Genomic DNA, 18774 nt, shown 5'->3' with positions numbered 1-18774 from the left:
AAAAAAAAAAAAAAAAAAAAAAAAGAAACGTGGGGTAGAAAGTGCACCCTGCCTGTCTCCCTATTCCAGTGTTCTTCAGATTCCAGAGGATGAGACAGATGTCAGACTCTCGCTGCAACAATATATGTGAACACGCACAGCAGTCTCCTTAGTCCTACAATTTCAGGGGCTCCTGGGCCCCATGAAGTCGGTCAGTGGCCCTCCATTGTAGATCCCCAGGAGTGGAGACAGTGCAGGCAGAGGAAAGGAGAGAATGAAGAGGGGGTGCCTGTAGTGAATTAGTAACCTGGCTGTCAGAGAGAGGAGGTCAGTGGATGGAAGAGGTTCCTGGAGATGAAATTGCTGGTGGGCAACTAAGAGTAAATGGGTAGAGAACTTCCTAAGCAAAGGCAGGGGAATAAGGAGTTTTGGGGGATGTGGCTCACGGGCAGGATGGGTCCCACTCACCCCAGACCTGTCCTCGGGATCGCTGGCACCTCCGCCCCCGGCCACCACGTCATCCTCAGACTCGTCGAAAGAAGAGGCAGAGGAGAAGCCGCCACTGCCCCCCTCAACCCGGGAGGGGGGTCCCACTGATTGGGCCTCAGGCTCTGGGGTCTCAGGGGTGATGATGAGGCGGGGCACAGGGCACAGAGGGCTACACTTCAGGTGAGAGTACAGGTGAGTCACCAATTCCCCAGGTTCTGGTTCCTCTAATGGGCCATCCTCAGGCTCTCCCAAGAGGCAGTCTGTCCCAGGTGCTGTCTGGGAACCATCAGTGCTAGGTTGTGTCCAGGAGCCATCAGTATCCTGTTGTGTTTGGAAACCACCAGTGCCAGGCTGTTTCCTGGCTGTTTCAGTATCCTGTTTTTTCTGGGAGCCATCAGTGTACGGCTCTGTCCAGGGACCTTCAATATCCTGTTGTGTCCTGGAGCCATCAGTGTACAATTCTTTCCAGGAGCCATCAGCACTTGGCTCTTTTGAGGGACAGCCTCCTTCTGGGTGAGTCTGGAGGTTGGAACTGTTCTGGTGGGTCCAGAGGTTATCAGCCCAGGACTTGACCCTCTCTGGCTGAGTCTGTGACCCATGTGTTTCCAGCTCTGTCCAGGGCCTATCAACCCCTGGCTGTGTCCAGGGGCTGGCCTCCTCGGGCTGAAACTGGAGGTCGGACCTGCGCGGATCAGTCCAAAGGCCATCTGTCCCAGTCTCCGTCCAAGGACAGGTCGTCTCCAGCTCTGACCAGCTCCTTTCTGGATGCGTCCGGAGGCTGGACCTGTCTGGCTCCGTCTTTCGCTTGGGCCTCTCGGTCTCTACTCCAAGGCCAGCTGTCGAGGGCTCAGTCTGTCCGTCTGTCCAGAATTCTGTCTGCGAACTCTCTGTCCCCGGCGCAGGCCCGAGGCCGGCCCTCTCAGGCTCGCTGTGGAGGTTGGACCCCTCTGTCCGGGCCCAGGGCCCGCCCCCCTCCGGCCGCCCCGCCGGGGCCCCTGCGCCGGGCCCAGGTCGTTGCTGTCCCGGCTGCCGCCGCCGTCCTCCTCGCGGCGCCTCTAGTCCCACGCGGGCCGCCACGGGCAGCGCCCCGGCCTCCGCCTCGCTCAGGCTCCCACGGCACGGGCAGCGCCTCATGCCCGCTCCTTCGGTTCGGGCTTCGGCCGACCCGGCCACTCCTATCCCTTTAAATCCCGCGAGGGGTGTGGCTGGGGAGCCCCGACTCCCGGGTTCCGGCCCGCGGAGCTCCAGCCCGCCCCGCTGCGCAAGGGTTAACCGATACTCCCCTTACAGGGGAAAGCCCCGAAGCCCCGCCCCACCGGACGTGGCGCAACGGAACGAGACGGAGCCTCGTCTGACTCCGCCTCCCAAGGGGAGGGGGTTTGCCTCTGAGCTTCCGAAGCGCGACCAGGTATGCATCTACGGCACTGGGGTCCTGGTGGCGCGCCAGTGGGCTCCTTCCCTCCACCCCTGTGACTAATCCACCCTCCCTACACGGTTGAATGACAAGTTCAACCTTCCCTAAAACCCCCGGTGACGAGTTCAGCCCTGCGCCCATTCTTCACGCAGGGGCGGGACAAACTTTCAAAGACTTGGAGATCCCATGGGTGTGGGTTCGAGACCTTCCTCTACCAGTTTCCAGCTCCGCTACCCTGAGCAAATAAATGACTTACGCTCCATTTAATTTTCCGTGAGAAATCTCTCTCATGTATAGAGCACTTGTTCTGTATCAGACCCTGACACGATTTCAGGTCATTCTCCAAGACTGAACAATAGGGATGCCACGGCTCCATTTTACACATGAGGACGGAGGCTCAGAGATCCGCCGGCCTCTACCCTTTGTTTGCAGCTACGGGGCTATATGATCTCATATATGTGAAGCATGTGGCCCCAGGCCTGGCACTGTCAGTTGTAGCCCAGTGGGATTATTTATTGTCCTAGGTGATTTTGATATATTTTGCCCCTGAGGCTGAGCTGCCACCCAGCTCCTGAGTCAGCCCTTCACGTCTGAAGGGGGACAGGAGGTGGATTGTCTTGAAATTGAATCAGCTGGGGGAGACACTGGGTACAGGTCCAAGGCTCTAAAATGAGTCACCTCTTCACAGACCAATGAGAAGTCAAAGGCAGGAGCCCACCCAGTACATCATACAGGTTGGGAAGGAGAAGTTCAGAGAGGGATGAGGGCTTTTCTGAGGTTACACAGTACGGGAATAGAGACAAAGAGGCCTGATTCCCGACAAGAGGGGTTGGGACAGCTGGGTTCTGTGGGGGAAGCATCGGCATCCCTACCTCTCCCAGTGGTGGGAAAGATGCCCCAACCAGCTGCTTCTATTCCAGACCGTGAGAAGTGGGTGAGTCAGCCTGTTGTGGGGAGAGCAGGCTTTCCAAGGCGCGCGCGCGCGCGCGCACACACACACACACACACACACACACACACAGAGATAGGATGGGAGCTGGTTTTCTGGGATGCCAAGGTTCCTGACTCAGCACTGGGAATCTTGGCTGAGTGTGTTCTGGGAAATGTCAGGCCTACAGGAAGCAGAGGGCTCCCAGTCGCACCATCCCGCAGGTGGGCGGGGAGCAGAGAGAGCAGGCTGTGTGAGGGAACAGAGACTCAGTGTGCAAGTGTGTGGGGGGGGTATGTACACGAAAGAGTAGAAGGCGTGAGCGGGAAACAGTTGGCAAGCAAGGCAAGGGGTTTATATGCGCAAGGAAGGAGGTTGGGTGCCAGAATGTGGGTGTTTGTGCAAAGTGGAGGGGCTCCATGTGCAAGGGAAATGTTTGCTGGGAAGAATGTGTATTCATAGGAGATGTGTTGAGCCTGCCAGGGGTAAAAATAAGAAGGGGGGTTGGCAAGATGTTCGTGCAGAAGAGAGGCGTCAGGTTTGTAAGGGAGACTTTGCAGGAAAGATAGTGTAGGGAACGGAAGGGTCTGTCGCGTACAAGGCACTTTGGAGTGAGTGGAAGGGCAGACAGGGCACTCTTGCGCTCCCGCGATGCCTCAGCAATCCCCAAAGGTGGGCCCCCAGACGCCCACCCTAATTCCCAACTCCAATGCTCTGGCCTCGCTCCTGGCCGGTTCCCCTGCGCACAGATGGGGAAACTCCGTGCCAGTCAGCGAGTTGCTGCCGCGCCGTTGGTTGGCTGGCGGAAGGGGGCGGGCATGCTGAGGCTCCCGGAAGCACAGGAGGCCCCCAGCAAGTTGCGGAATCCGAGGCTGACAGCAGTGGGTGCTTAGCAACGGGGGGAGGTGCCCAGTAACGGGGTGGGGATCGGGCGGGGGGGACACCAGAGGAATTGCGGGTGCCTATAGGGCCAACAGAGGGGAAGGCAGTACATAGCAACGAAGGGGGTTTCAGAGAAGTGGAGAGGTAGCCCCTGAGGAACTGTGGGTGTCTAGAAACGGGGGAGGACCCTAGCAACGGCGAGGGTTGGGAGAGGGGGGAAAGTGGGTTTTGGGAGGCGCGCAGGAAGAGCTAAGGGTTCTTAGCAACCAGGGGAGAACCACGAGAAACTGTGGGAATCTATTAATAGTGGAGGAAGTATTTGGTGGGTGGAAATCAGAGAGGGTGGACACAGAGGAACATGGGGGCCTGGCCAAGAAGCCAGGCAACTCCCACCTGAATAATCCCTCCTCTTCTCCTCCAGGCAATGTGGCTGAAGGTGGGGGGCCTACTTCGGGGGACCGGTGGACAGCTGGGCCAGACTGTTGGTCGGCCTTGTGGGGCCCTGGGGCCTGGGCCCCACCACTGGGTAAGAGGCTGGGGAGCATGTCCTCAAGGGGAAGAGGCTGAGGGAGACTTCGTAGAGTAAAAGGACAGGAGGGGCCCAGAAGGGCCAGGTGATCCCATGTCCTCCCCTCCTAATCAAAGTATGTCTCTTGCAGGGGCCATGTGGAGGTTCTTGGGCCCAAAAGTTTTACCAGGGTGGGCCTGGGAGAGGCCTGGGTGAGGAGGACATTCGCAGGGCACGGGAGGCCTGTCCCAGGAAGACATCCCGGCTCCAGGTATCATTACCCCCACCCACCCAGCAACACCCCACGAAAACTGCTGGCCCCGTGAGCTTGGGGAAGGGTGTGGTGGGAGGGTGGCTGCACTCTCTGGGGAGGATATCCACTTTCCCACACTCAGACCTTGTCCCCATTTCCCAGCTGAGTGACCGCTCTCGAGAACGCAAGGTGCCTGCCTCCCGCATCAGCCGCTTGGCCAACTTTGGGGGTAGGTGTGACTTTGGGGGATCTTTGTGTGACCTCAATTAGAAGAGGCAACATTTACAGATTGAAGCAAGGGAGAGGATGAATCAGAGACAGGAAAGAGAGAGACAGAGAAAGAGAGACAAAGGCAGGGGCCTGCAAAGCCAAGAGAAATTGAGAGGAACGTAAATGATGATTTCCTTTTTTTTCTGAGACAGAGTCTCATTTTGTCACCCAAGCTGGAGTGCAGTGGCGCAATCACTGCAGCCTCAAACTCCTGGGTTCAAGCAATTATCTCGCCTCAGCCTCCTGAGTAGCTGGGACCACACTTGTGCACCATCATGCCTGGGGACTTTTTTTTTTCCTTGAGACAATCTCGCTCTGTTGCCCAGGCTGGAGTGCAGTGGCACCATCTTGGCTCACTGCAACCTCTGCCTCCCACATTCAAGCAATTCTCCTGCCACAGCCTCCTGAGTAGCTGGAATTACAGGTGCCTGCCACCATGCCTGGTTATTTGTTTTTTGTTTTTTGTTCTTTTTTTGAGACGGAGTCCCTCTGTCACCCAGGCTGGAGTGCAGTGGCACCATCTCGGCTCACTGCAACCTCCACCTCCCAGGTTCAAGCCGATTCTCTTGCCTCAGCCTCCTGAATAGCTGGGATTACAGGCACACGTCCACCACGCCTCGCTAATTTTTGTATTTTTAGTAGAGACGGGGTTTCACCATGTTCGTCAGGCAGTGGTAGAGCTTTGGCACCAGGCTGCCCAGGGATCAAGGGATGACTCTGCTAGGTCCTCACTTTGTGATCTGCCTGCCTCGGCCTCCCCAGGTGCTGGGATTACAGGCGTGAGCCACCACGCCCGGCCGCCTGACTAATTTTTGTACTTTTAGTAGAGATGGGATTTCACCGTGTTGGCCAGGCTGGTCTTGAACTCCTGACCTCAAGTGATCCACCCACCTCAGCCTTCCAAAGTGTTGGGATTACAGGCATGAGCCACCCTGCCCGGTAAGCCACTGTGCCTGGCCCGGGTAATTAAAAAATAATTTTTTTTTTGTAGAGATTGGGTCTCCCGATGTTGCCCAAGTTGGTCTCAAACTCCTGGTCTCAAGCGATCCTCCTGCCTCGGCCTCCCCAGTGCTGGGGTTCTATGCATGAACCACTGCTCCCGGCCATAATAACATTTACTGAGAACCTGTAAGGTGCAGTGCCCCATATACACACATGCTGCACTGAATCAATGAGTGTTTATTTCTATTCTGTAGATGAGGACATTGAGGCTAACAGAGGGGAGGTAACTTGACTTTGGGTTACAGAGCCGGATGTCATGCAGGTCACATGAAATAATTTAGTGGGTTGCAACCAGCATTTAAAAAGAAGAATAGGACAGAAAATATGTGTGCACCTGTACAGCAGGGGAAAGGCTTGTTTCATGAAACATATACCTTGGTCTGCACTGGTTATAATGTAAATGTCTTCTTTACTGCTGATCACGGTTCAAGTTTTTGTTTTTTGAGACAGAGTCTTGCTCTGTCACCCAGGCTGGAGTGCAGTGGTGTGATCTCAGCTCACTGCAACCTCCACCTCCTGGGTTCAAGCAATTCTCCTGGCTCAGCCTCCCAAGTAGTGGGGGTTACAGGTGCGTGCCACCACTCCCAACTTGTTTTTTTTTTTTTGTATTTTTTTTTTGTATTTAGTAGAGACCGGGTTTCACCATGTTGGCCAGGATGTTCTCGATCTCCTGACCTCATGATCTGCCCGCCTTGGCCTCCCAAAGTGCCAGGATTACAGACATGAGCCACTGCACCTGGTGGGCTTTTTTTTTGTTTTTTTTTTTGAGACGGAGTTCTCCGCTCTTGTCGCCCCAGGGCTTGGATGCAGTGGCCAAGATCTCAGCTTACTTGCAAGCTCCGCCTCCTGGGTTCCCCGGCCATTTCCTTTTGCCTCAGCCTTTCCCCGAGTAGCTGGGAACTACTAAACAAGGCGCCGCCACCCTTTGCCCGGCTAGTTTTTTTTTGTATTTTTAAGTAGAGAACGGGTTTTCACCGGTTTAAAGGGGCCAGGGGATGGTTCTCGATCTCCTGAACCTTCGTTAATCGCCCGGTTTCTCGGGCCTCCCAAGTGCTGGGATACAGGCTTAAGCACCCGCGCCGGCCCTATTTTTGTATTTAAGTAGACGGGTTTTCACCTGTTGGTCAGGCTGGTCTCAACTTTCCATGAATCTCATGGATTCCATCTGCCTAAAGCCTCCAACAAGTTGGCTGGGAGTATAGGTGTGAAAGCTTTCCGCGGCCGGCCTGGTTTCAGGTTTTAAAAAATATTTTAAGATTCACTTTCACTTGAACCCAGGAGGTAAAAAGAATTGCGGTGAGTCGGAAAAGAATCGTGCCATTGCCACTCCAAGCCTGGCAACAAGAATGAAACTCCAATCTCAAAAAAAAAAAAAATATATTATAATATAATATATATGCATAAGAGTAGATAGATAAGATAAGATAGATAAGAATGATTGAATTTTCACAAGTCTGCAGGAGGGTATTCGAAAGGCCACTGGTTAGGCGCTTGGCCCACCAGGCTTTGCCCAGGGATTCAAAGGGATGGACTCTGCTGTGTCCTCGCTTTGTGACGCGAACCCTCCGGAAAATTAACTTCACTTACCTGAACCTCAAAATTTCCTTTCTGTTTAAAAAATTGAAAAAAGTTCTGTAAAAATATTATTTTTATGAAAGGTTTGGAGACCTCATTTTAAGGACAAAAATTTAGTTAAGTGCACAGAAAAGGGCAAACTGGGAACAGCCTCTGAACCTGTAGAAAAAAGGACCACAGGGAAATGCCAGTATTGGTAAAATTGACAGAGGATGGTGAACCAAAAAGGAGAAGAACCTGAGATGTCTTTTAGGGGCAAGGAGGAGAGGTATCAGGAGGAAATCCAAGAATTGGACAGATAAACATCGAAGGGCAGGAAAAAGAGAAAAAAAGAGAACCTAGATAGGAAAAATGGGGGAGAAGGGAAAGAGATGCAGAAATAACTGCCTTAGAAAGAAAGAAGCTAAGCTGCAGCCCACACCTGCAAATCGCCAGCACTTTGGAGGCCAAGGCAGGGGAGAATCCGTGCCCCCTGGAGTTCAGGAGTTTTCCAGGACCAAGCCTGGAACCATTAAAGTTGAAAGACCGTGTTTCTCAATATAAATTGGGTTGAGCGTGGTGGTTATGCACACGGGGTCAAAACAGCTAACTCGGGAGGCTGAAAGCCAAAGAAGCGAATCACCTTGAAAAGCCAGGGCAATTGAAGGCTTGCCAGTGAGCTGTGATGGTGCCCGCATCCAGCCTGGGTGACAAAGAGTGAGAACCCTGTCTTTTTTTTTTTTTTTTTTTTTTTTTTTTTTGAGACGGAGTCTCGGCTCTGTCACCCAGGCTGGAGTTTGCAGGTGGGCCGGATCTTCAAAGCTCAACTTTGCAAAGCTCCGCCTTCCTGGGTTAAAGTCCATTCTTTGCCTCAGCCTCCAAGTTAAAGCTGGGATTAACAGGCCGGCCCGCCCAACCTCCGGCTCAGTTTTTTGTTTTTTAGTTAGAAAGATGGGTTTCACTGTGTGTTTAAGCCAGGATTGGGTCTTGATCTTTTTCCTGACCTCGTGATCCAACGTTCGCCTCCCAAAAAGTGCTGGGATTTAACAGGCTGAAGCCACGTGCCCGGCCCGAGACCCTGTCTTTAAAAAAGAAAAAAAGAAGAGGAGGTGTGGACAGAGAAAGAACAGTCACAAGAAGACAAAGTGACCTGGGACAGTTGTTTTGGGGCCTTCTTCTTTTTGAGACGGAGTTTCGCTCTTATTGCCCAGGTTGGAGTGCAAAGGTGTGATCTCGGCTCACTGCAACCTCCACCTCCCAGGTTCAAGTGATTCTCCTGCCTCAGCCTCCTGAGTAGCTGGAATTATGGGCATGCGCCACCGTGCCCGGCTGATTTTGTATATTTGGTAGAGACAGGGTTTCTCCATGTTGGCCAGGCTGGTCTCGAACTCCCGACCTCAGGTAACCTGTCTGCCTTGGCCTCCCAAAGTGCTGGGATTACAGGCATGAGCCACTGTGCCTGGCCGAGGGGCCTTCTTTTTTTTTTTTGAGACGGAGTCTCGCTCTGTCGCCCAGGCTGGAGTGCAGTGGCCAGATCTCAGCTCACTACAAGCTCCGCCTCCCGGGTTTACGCCATTCTCCTGCCTCAGCCTCCCGAGTAGCTGGGACTACAGGCGCCCGCCACCTCGCCCGGCTAATTTTTTGTATTTTTTAGTAGAGACGGGGTTTCACCGGGTTAGCCAGGATGGTCTCGATCTCCTGACCACGTGATCCGCCCGTCTCGGCCTCCCAAAGTGCTGGGATTACAGGCTTGAGCCACCACGCCCGGCCTCCGAGGGGCCTTCTTAACCTTGGCTGCACGTTAGAATTATCTGAGGTGCTTTTTAACAAAGCACAAATTCCCATGTCTCAGGCCAATTTAATCAGAATTTCGGGAGCGGAGTCTGGGCATTATATTTACTGGAGCTCCTCTGGTAACTGGAATGTGCAGCCAGGCCTGAGAACTGCTGGGAGGGAGACAGAGACGTGGAGAAAGGGTTAAAGAAAGAGGAAGCTGCGCCTTAAAGGGAGCCCCGTACAGGAAGAAGAGTCAGAGACTGATTTGGAGACAGAGATACAAAAAATTGGGAGACAAGACCGGGTGAGGTGGCTCACGCCTGTAATCCCAGCACTTTGGGAGGCCGAGGTGGCAGGATCACCTGAGGTCAGGAGTTCGAGACCAGCCTGGCCAACATGGTGAAACCCCGTCTCTACTAAAAATACAAAAAAAATTTAGCCAGGTGTGGTGGTGCATGCCTGTAATCCCAGCTAGTAGGGAGGCTGAGGCAGGAGAATCGCTTAAACCTGGGAGGTGGAGGTTGCAGTGAGCCAAGATTGTGCCACTGCACTCCAGCCTGGGAGACAGAGCAAGACTCCATCTCAAATAAAAGAAAAAAAAAAAAAGAGTTGGGAGACAAGCATTCTTGGAGAAAAACTGGGAAAGGAGAGTGGGTTAGGTTGGGGGGCAGCCCAGGCAAACGGTCTCTCTTGTTTTTCTCTTTCCCTCCAGGACTGGCTGTGGGCTTGGGGCTGGGAGCGCTGGCCGAGATGGCTAAGAAGTCCCTGCCAGGAGGTCGTCTGCAATCAGGTGAGTGAGCCACACTGCCTGGGTTCAGATCCTGGCTTTGCTGTGTGACCTGGGGCAAGTGACTTCACCCCTCTGAGCTCCAGTTTCCTCATCCGGAAGATGGAAGTGATGATAATTTACCCACCTCTTAGAGTCACTGTGAAGTGCTTTGAACAACCCTAAACCACTATCAGGGTCATGAATAAGAGAAGCATATTAGATTTTTTTTTTTTTTTTTTTTTTTGAGACGGAGTCTCGTTCTGTCACTCAGGCTGGAGTGTGATGGCACAGTCTTAGTTCACTGCTACCTCCACCTCCTGGAGGTGGAGCGATTCTTCTGCCTCAGCCTCCTGAGTAGCTGGGATTATAGGCCCATGCCACCACACCTGGTTAATTTTTTGTATTTTTAGTAGAGACAGTTTCGACATGTTGGCCAGGCTGGTCTCAGACTCCTGACCTCGTGATCCACCCACCTCAGCCTCCCAAAGTGCTGGGATTATCGCATGAGCCACTGTGCCTGGCCATATATTAGATTATCTGAGAAAAAATTTAAGCCATTGGGAGTTCCTAACTCAGAGCAGGAGCGGAAAGCTGAAAATAGAAGTGTCAGCAAGGGTCTGTGTACTTCAGAGATGGAATTAGATGTGTAGCATTTGCGGTTATAAAAAATAAAATAAAAAGCTGAGGGTAGGTGGAGGATCCCTCAACAAGTCAATGTCTTGAAATAAGTGGGGGTGGATATTCTAGATTAAAAAGAGACGAAGGAGACATTATTTGACAAATGGAGCGTCTGAACCATGATTGGATATCATTTTGGAAAATACAGCCATGAAAGACTTTTTGGGGACAAATGGAAAATCTGAATATGGACTGGATGGCAAATTTTAGGGAATTGGTGTTAATTTTCTTACATGTGATCATGGTACTGTGATTGTGTAGGGGAGTATCCTTATTCTTAGCAAAGCTTAAGTGCAACTACATATAAGTGGGTCAGCAAAAAATAATAATAGTAAGTGTGTGGGTACATGCACAGATAAAGCAGACGAAGCAGAATGGTACCATGTTGAATCGAGGTGGAGGGTGTGCGGGTGTGCAGGTTTCACAATATCATACATGTGACTTTTCTGTTTGGATTTTTTTCTTTCTTTTTTTTTTTTTTTTTTGAGGCAGGGTCTTGCTGTGTCACCCAGGCTGGAATTCAGTGGTACGATCACGGCTCACTGCAGCCTTGACTTCCCCAGGCTCAGGTGATCCTCCCACTGCAGCCTCCTGAGTAGCTGGGATTATAGACACGTGCCACCACGCCTGGCTAATTTTTTATATTTTTTGTAGAGAGAGGGTTTTGCCGTGTTGCCCAGGCCGGTCTGGAACTCCTAGCCTCAAGTGATCCTACCTGCTCGGCCTCCCAAAGTGCTGGGATTTCAGGCATGAGCCACCACACCCAGACTGGATATTTTTTTCAAAATAAAAAGTTGAGGGTAGGTGGAGGATTAGGGTTTGGGTAGGACCAGCCTGAGTCTACACCCAACTCTGCCACTTCCATGCTGTGTGACCCAGGGCTAGGTGCTGCACCTCTTTGAGTCTCTTGCTTTCTCACCTTGAAAATTAAAGGATTGATAGTTCTTACTTCCTGGTGTGATTGTGGGCATTCAGCCAGAGAATCCACAAAGACACTTAGGATTTTGCCTGGAGCAGGGCTAGATGCTGCACCTCTCTGAGTCTCTTGCTTTCTCACCTTGAAAATTAAAGGATTGGGCGGGGCACGGTGGCTCAAGCCTGTAATCCCAGCACTTTGGGAGGCCGAGACGGGTGGATCACGAGGTCAGGAGATTGAGACCATCCTGGCTAACACGGTGAAACCCCGTCTCTACTAAAACAATACAAAAAACTAGCCGGGCGAGGTGGCAGGTGCCTGTAGTCCCAGCCACTCGGGAGGCTGAGGCAGGAGAATGGCGTAAACCCGGGAGGCAGAGCTTGCAGTGAGCTGAGGTCCGGCCACTGCACTCCAGCCTGGGCGACAGAGCGAGACTCCGTCTAAAAAAAAAAAAAAAAAAAGAAAATTAAAGGATTGATAATTCTTACTTTCTGGTGTGATTGTGGGCATTCAGACAGAGAATCCACAAAGATACTTAGGATTCTGCCTGGAACAGCTCAATAATGACCTCAATAAAATGTTATTTCAAATTTTAAGAGATAGAGTCTTGCTGTCACCCAGGCTGGAGTGCAGTGGTGCAATCATGGCTCACTGAAGCTTTGAACTTCTGGGCTCAAGAGATCCTCTTACCTTGGCCTCCTAAAGTGCTGGGATTACAGCTGTGAGCCACCACAACTGGCCTTCAAAATTAATAAAAGCCTAAGAATTGCTTTGTGGTGCTGTGCTTGCTTCAGCATCACATATAAATAAAAATTGAAATGAGACAGAGAAGATTAGCATGGCCTCTGTGCAAAGATGACACACAAGTTCATAAAGTGTTCATATTAAAAAAAAGAAAAACTGGGCCGGGCGTGGTGGCTCAAGCCTGTAATCCCAGCACTTTGGGAGGCCGAGACGGGCGGATCACGTGGTCAGGAGATCGAGACCATCCTGGCTAACACGGTGAAACCCCGTCTCTACTAAAAAATACAAAAAACTAGCCGGGCGAGGTGGCGGACACCTGTAGTCCCAGCTACTCGGGAGGCTGAGGCAGGAGAATGGCGGGAACCCGGGAGGCGGAGCTTGCAGTGAGCTGAGATCTGGCCACTGCACTCCAGCCTGGGCGACAGAGCGAGACTCCGCCTCCAAAAAAAAAAAAGAAAGAAAAACTGCTTTGCCAAAGCTGAAATGTAATTTGCATATAAACCCAGGTACACATACCTGTAAGTGTATGGCTTGGTGCATTTTCACCAAGTAGATGTGTCCGTACCCACAGCAAGAAACCCTAGAACAGCAGCTCGCAAACTGCTTGGACTCAGGATCCCTGCATACCCTTAAAACTGATGAATGGATGAATAAAATGTGATACGCATACGATGGAATATTATCCAGCCATAAAAAGGAATGAAGGGCTGACACATGCTCCAGTGTAGATGAATCTTGAAAACACTAAGTGAGGCCAGGCGCGGTGGCTCATGCCTGTAATCCCAGCACTTTGGGAGGCCGAGGTGGGTGGATCACCTAAGGTCAGTAGTTCAAGACCAGCCTGGCCAATATGGCGAAATCCTGACTCTACTAAAAATACAAAAACTTAGCTGGGTGTGGTGGTGGGCGCCTGTAACCCCAGCTACTTGTGGGACTGAGGCTGGGAGGCGGAGGTCGCAGTGAACCGAGATCGTGCCATTGTACTCCAGCCTTGGAGACACAGCGAGACACTGTTTCAAAAAAGAAAAAAAAGCACTAAGTGAAAGCAGCCACACACAGAAAAACCATATATTGAATGATTCCATTAATATGAAATGTACAAAATAGGAAAATCTGTAGGGACATAAAGTAGATTAGTGGTTGTCAAGGCCTGGGGAGATTGGGGAAAATGAGGAGTGACTGCTAATGGGTATAGGGTTTCCTTTTTTTTTTTTTCTTGTTTTCTTTTTTTGAGACAAGGTCTCACTCTATCACCCAGGCTGGAGTGCAGTGGCGGGATCACAGCTCACTATAACCTCTACCTCCTGGGTCCAAGTGATCCTCCTGCCTCAGCCTCCTGAGTAGCTGGGACTATAGGCGTGCACTACCATGTCCGGCTAATTTTTGTATTTTTTATAGAGACAAGAGTTTTACCACTTTGCCCAGGCTGGTCTCAAACTCATGAGCTCAAGCTTCCCGCTTCGACATCCCAAAGTGCTGGGATTACAGGCATGAGCCACCACGCCCAGCCAGGTTTCTTTTTTGGGTGGTGTAACTGTCCTAAAATTGATTCTGGTGATGCTTGCACAACTTTGTGAATATACTACTGATCATTGAATTATATAATTTAAATGATAAATTATACAGTATGTGAATTATTTCTCAATAAAACTGTTAAAATTAGAATGAGCCCCCAAAGAGCTTGTTTATGTGGGTTATAGTTATTGATGTTTACCATATTAGAGATTAAAACTGAGAAATTTTTAGGTCAAGTGCGGTGGCTTACGCCTGTAATCCCAACACTTTGGGAAGCTGGGGCAGGAGGATCTCTTGAGGTCAGGAATTTGAGACCAATCTGAGTGACATAGCGAGGCCCCATTTTTACAGAAAGTAAAAATATTAGCCAGGCTTGGTGGTGCACACCTATAGCCAGCTACTCAAGTGGTTGAGGCAGGAGGATCACTTGGGCCCAGGAGGTTGCAATGAGCCATGATTGCACCGCTGCACTCCAGCCTGGGTGATAGCATGAGACACTGTCTCAAAAACACAAAAAAATACAGAGATATTTTTAAAATACAAGAGTACACACGTACACATTCCATCAGCTGTCAGCCTGATGATGTCCTCACATGTCCTGGAGCCTCTGGAGAACTCCAGTGAATGTTCTTAGAGACATGAGAGCAGAAAAGGGAAAATAACATCTTAATGTTATGATGAAAATAGTTTGATCTCTCAGACCCCTCTGAACAGTCTCAGGGACCCTCAGAGCCCCCCGGCCCACATTTTGAGAATCGTTGCCCTTCTCACATCCCTACCTGGTCACTCCCCTCACCAAGGGTGACCTCTGTCTTGGCTCCTGGACCCTGGATTTGTTTGGCCTTGTTTTGCTCTTTATATCAGCCTAACTGGGTGATGATTTCACGCACCCGGCTGCTTTCACTCAGCATTACATTTTTGAGACCCGCCTGGGCTGTTGCATGTAGTGGTAGCTCACCGATTCAATACTGTAGTAGTTACTCTTTGACTCTCCTGCAATTTGTTTTGATTTATGTTTATTTCTCTTTCTTTTATTTTTTCGAGACAGGGTCTTGCTTGGCTGCTCAGGCTGAAGTGCAGTGGTGGGATCACAGCTCACTGCAGCCTCAACCTCCTGGGCTCAAGCAATCCTCCTGCCTCAGCCTCCTGAGTAGCTGGGACTACAGGCACATGCCACCATACACCCAGAGACAGGGTCTTGCTTTGTTGTCCAGGCTGGTCTGGAACTCCTGGACTCAAGCTATCCTCCTGCGTTGGCCTTCCAAAGTGTTGGGATTACAGGCGTGAGCCAACGAGCCTGGCCTCTATTTCATTTTAGCCATTCCTGTTGGTGTGCAGAAGATATATATTTTTTTTATATATTTTTTTTTAATAGAAAAAGGATGTCATTATTGCCCAGGCTGGTGTCAAACTCCTGCATTCATCCTGCCTTGGTCTCCCAATGTGCTAGGACTACAGGCGTGGGCCGCAGTGATGATATTTGTGGTTGTAATTCTAATGGTTGTTCTCTCCCCAGAGGGTGGTTCTGGGCCGGACTCCAGCCCCTTCCTGTCGGAGGCCAATGCCGAGCGGATTGTGCAGACCTTATGTACAGTTCGAGGGGCTGCCCTCAAGGTTGGCCAGATGCTCAGCATCCAGGGTACAGCATGATCCTCGACCCCTGACCCCTGACCTCACTTCCACCCCAGCCCTACCCTCCGACAGGCCCCAACTTCAGATACTCACATGGGGGTCCCTCCTCACCTCTTCGCTTACTGCCCCCCTTGTTCCACTGTCTCCCAAGACAACAGCTTCATCAGCCCTCAGCTGCAGCGCATCTTCGAGCGGGTCCGCCAGAGCGCCGACTTCATGCCCCGCTGGCAGATGCTGGTGAGTGCCTGGTGGGGGAGGGCGGTGAGGGAGGCAGGCTCCATCTCCTCCAACCTGCCTGACCCTCCTGGCTTCACTGCCTCACTCCCCTCCTCTGAGCCTCACTTTCTCCAACTGTAAAATGGGGATAACCAAAGTACACACCTCCTAGCATTGCTGTGGTGATTAAAGGAGAGAACAGCAGCCTGACCTCTCGGCATAAGTTCCCTTCCCTGGGAAATGGTGATAGTGACAACCACACCCACATCATAGGGTCACATAAATCAGTTTACACAGAGCGCTGAGAACGGCCCAATTCACCCATGACTGACATGCAGGTGTTAGCTGTGATTATTACTGTTTTTTTAATTAAAGGAGATTGTGTCTGTAAATAGGTTGGCACGGTGCCTGGCACCAAGTAAGTGCCCAGGACATGAGCTGTTCTAATAACTGAGTAAGGCATGGAATCCAGGATTCTGCCACCCACCTGCCCTCTCATCCCTGTTCTGCTTACTCACCATGTGGCCCCAGGCAGGTACTGACTCTCTCTGGGCCACTTTGAATAGGATCTGGCCCACAGGAAGCCCACTGTGAATTTTAGCTCTTCTTGATCACATTAACTGTGAGTTAATAATACCACATAAGAGCATAATAAAGGATGGTTTACCACGTGTGATGGCTCATGCCTGTAATCCCAGCACTTTGGGAGGCTGAGGTTGGAGGATCGCTTGAGCTCAGGACTTCCAGACCACCCTGGGCAACACAGTGAGACCTTGTCTCTACTAAATATAATAACAGTAATAATTAACTGGGCACAGTGGCATGTATCTGTAGTCCCAGCTACTCAGGAGGCAGGAAGATGACTTGAGCTGGGGAGGTTGATGCTGCAGTGAGCCGTGAGGGTGCCACTGCACTCCAGCCTGGGCTACAGAGCGAGACCCTGTCTCAAAAAAAAAAAAAAGGAAAAAGGATTGTTATGAGTCTTAACTATAAATAATAGCAATCCCCACAACAGCCCAGGGAGTCCAGGTTCAGGGGACACAGGCTGGGCTGAGCCTCACAGTCTGCCAGTGCGGGCCTAGTCACTTGCACAAGGGAATTCTCTCTGAGCCTCAGTTTCCTCATCTGTAAAGGGGGTGGCAGCTAAGAGCTTAGCCCAGGGCCCTGCATGTGGTGAGTGCTGGGGTTATCAACATGTAAAGCACTCAGCCTGGGGAATGAACTCTGCCGCGATGATGACGGCTGTGACCACTCCCCGCAGAGAGTTCTTGAAGAGGAGCTTGGCAGGGACTGGCAGGCCAAGGTGGCCTTCTTGGAGGAGGTGCCCTTTGCTGCTGCCTCAATTGGGCAGGTGCACCAGGGCCTGCTGAAGGATGGGACGGAGGTGGCCGTGAAGATCCAGGTGAGAGGGGAGGCCGGGCAGGGTCGCGGCAGGCACCCTGCTAGCCCAGAGGAGTGACTTCCACCTTCCTTCCCTCCCCTCTCCCTTTACAGTACCCCGGCGTAGCCCAGAGCATTCACAGTGATGTCCAGAACCTTCTGGCGGTACTCAAGATGAGCACAGTCCTGCCCGCGGGTGAGGCGCCCACCCACTCCTCTGCTGACCTCCCGAAGGGGCTATGCCCACAGAGAGCAAGCAGGAGGGGGAGCCCAGAGGAGAGCATGGGCAGGGTGTGCTGGCGTCGTGAGCGGGGGTGTGAGAGACAGAAAGGACACCAGGCGGGGAGAGCCCAGGGAACATGAGCAGGTGTGAGAAAAGCCTCACGGATTTTAACAGAGCCTCAGACAGACGGGAGCCCAGGGCCAAGATCCAGCAGCAGACTCGCAGAGGGTGTGCATGCAGCGAGCGGGATTGTAGGTGCGGCAGAGCAGAAAAGGACAGTCCTGGGGATGGCACGTGAGGAGGCGCCTGAAGAAAGGAGGGCGGGTTGTGTTTGTGTAAGAGACGGAGAGGGACAGGGAAAGCCAGGCCCAGAAGTGAGATTCGAAGGCAGTGAGCAATGTGAGGGTGAGTATGAAAAGGAGACAGAATAGGAGCGAGCGTGACTCTGAAAGAGCTGCCAGGGACTGGGGTGCAGGCACACGCAAGAGACAGAGCCCAGGAAAGGCTTCGGAAGACCCCGGGAACCCCGCGGTGCTGTGAAGGACGAGGGAAATGTGTAGACAGATGATACGATGCAGGTCAGAGGTCTGGAGCAGGAGCTGCAGGGGACAGCCGGGGAGACAGGAGAGGGACAGATGCAGGTCAGAGGCCTGGAGCAGGAGCTGTGCAGGAGACAGGAGAGGGACAGATGTGGGTTACAGGTCTGGAGCAGGAGCTGTGAGGGACGGTGCGGGAGGCAGGAGAGGGAGGGTTGGCAGGAGAAGGCATCCACCAGTGGGTGCACTCCAGGCCCTTCCCTGGCTGACACACCTCCCCCGCAGGCCTATTTGCCGAGCAGAGCCTGCAGGCCTTGCAGCAGGAGCTGGCTTGGGAGTGTGACTACCGTCGTGAGGCAGCTTGTGCCCAGAATTTCAGGTGAGCTGAGTCCCCTGGGCTTCCCTCCTTCCTTCCCTCCCAGGCTGGTTGGGAAGTAGCTGCCTCCTCAGCTTCTGGCAGCTGGAGCTGTGGGGTGGGGCAGACTCTCTCTTTCAATCATTGTTCATCCATCCGTCCACTCATCCATCACTTCACTTACTCCCTTTTTCCTCTGTGAGCTTGGGCAGGTCACTTCCCAAGCGGCAGTCTTCTTCTCTGTGAGATGGACCACATATCCCCTGTGGTCCGACACAGGCACTTAATTACGCAATGACACACTCTTACCTCCACTGGACTGACAGAGACCAAGGAGCCCATAGCACTGGGAGGTGGAGAGAGTGGGTTCCACAGCATCCCTTCTGCACCGCGGGTTGGGGGAGAAGGTGGTAGAAGCATTTTGAAAATAGGTTGGCATCATCACATAAGCCCTTATATTCACGAACTCTGCAAGCCAACGATTGCCCTCCCTGCTGAACACTCTAGGGACCCTTATGCCAGTATACACCATCAGACTATTCTAGAATGCTCACAGCAGCTCTGTCTGCAACAGCCCCAAACTGGAAACAACCCATATCCATCAAGTTTATCCAGCAGGGTGGACAAAGAAGCAATGCTATATTCATCTGTGGAATATTTCATAGCAGTGAAAATGCATGAACCATGGCTATGTGGAATAATGTGGTTATATCTGGGCGACATCCTGATGTGTAGCAATTAATGGCACCTCAGTG

At 51.9% G+C, this 18774-nt stretch overlaps 1 protein-coding gene across 1 annotated transcript in view; it reads left to right on the top strand.

Annotated features, from left to right (window-relative positions):
- The first annotated feature begins 1505 nt into the window (after positions 1–1505).
- COQ8B (coenzyme Q8B) overlaps positions 1506–18774 on the top strand; it is a 28338-nt gene continuing 11069 nt past the window's right edge. Inside the window, exons 1-10 of the mRNA XM_017887360.1 lie at positions 1506–1876; positions 4114–4218; positions 4352–4471; positions 4616–4682; positions 9768–9845; positions 15194–15316; positions 15461–15546; positions 16787–16927; positions 17020–17101; positions 17950–18043. Coding sequence (XP_017742849.1) covers positions 1601–1876; positions 4114–4218; positions 4352–4471; positions 4616–4682; positions 9768–9845; positions 15194–15316; positions 15461–15546; positions 16787–16927; positions 17020–17101; positions 17950–18043 — 1172 coding nt within the window. The 5' untranslated portion in view covers positions 1506–1600. The remainder of the gene's footprint in view (positions 1877–4113; positions 4219–4351; positions 4472–4615; positions 4683–9767; positions 9846–15193; positions 15317–15460; positions 15547–16786; positions 16928–17019; positions 17102–17949; positions 18044–18774) is intronic.

The sequence above is a fragment of the Rhinopithecus bieti genome, unplaced genomic scaffold, assembly GCF_001698545.2.
Source record: "Rhinopithecus bieti isolate Rb0 unplaced genomic scaffold, ASM169854v2 scaffold_15776, whole genome shotgun sequence".
Taxonomy (NCBI): domain Eukaryota; kingdom Metazoa; phylum Chordata; class Mammalia; order Primates; family Cercopithecidae; genus Rhinopithecus; species Rhinopithecus bieti.
Note: the sequence above shows the minus strand (reverse complement) of the source record. Positions and strands in the feature narration are given on the sequence as shown.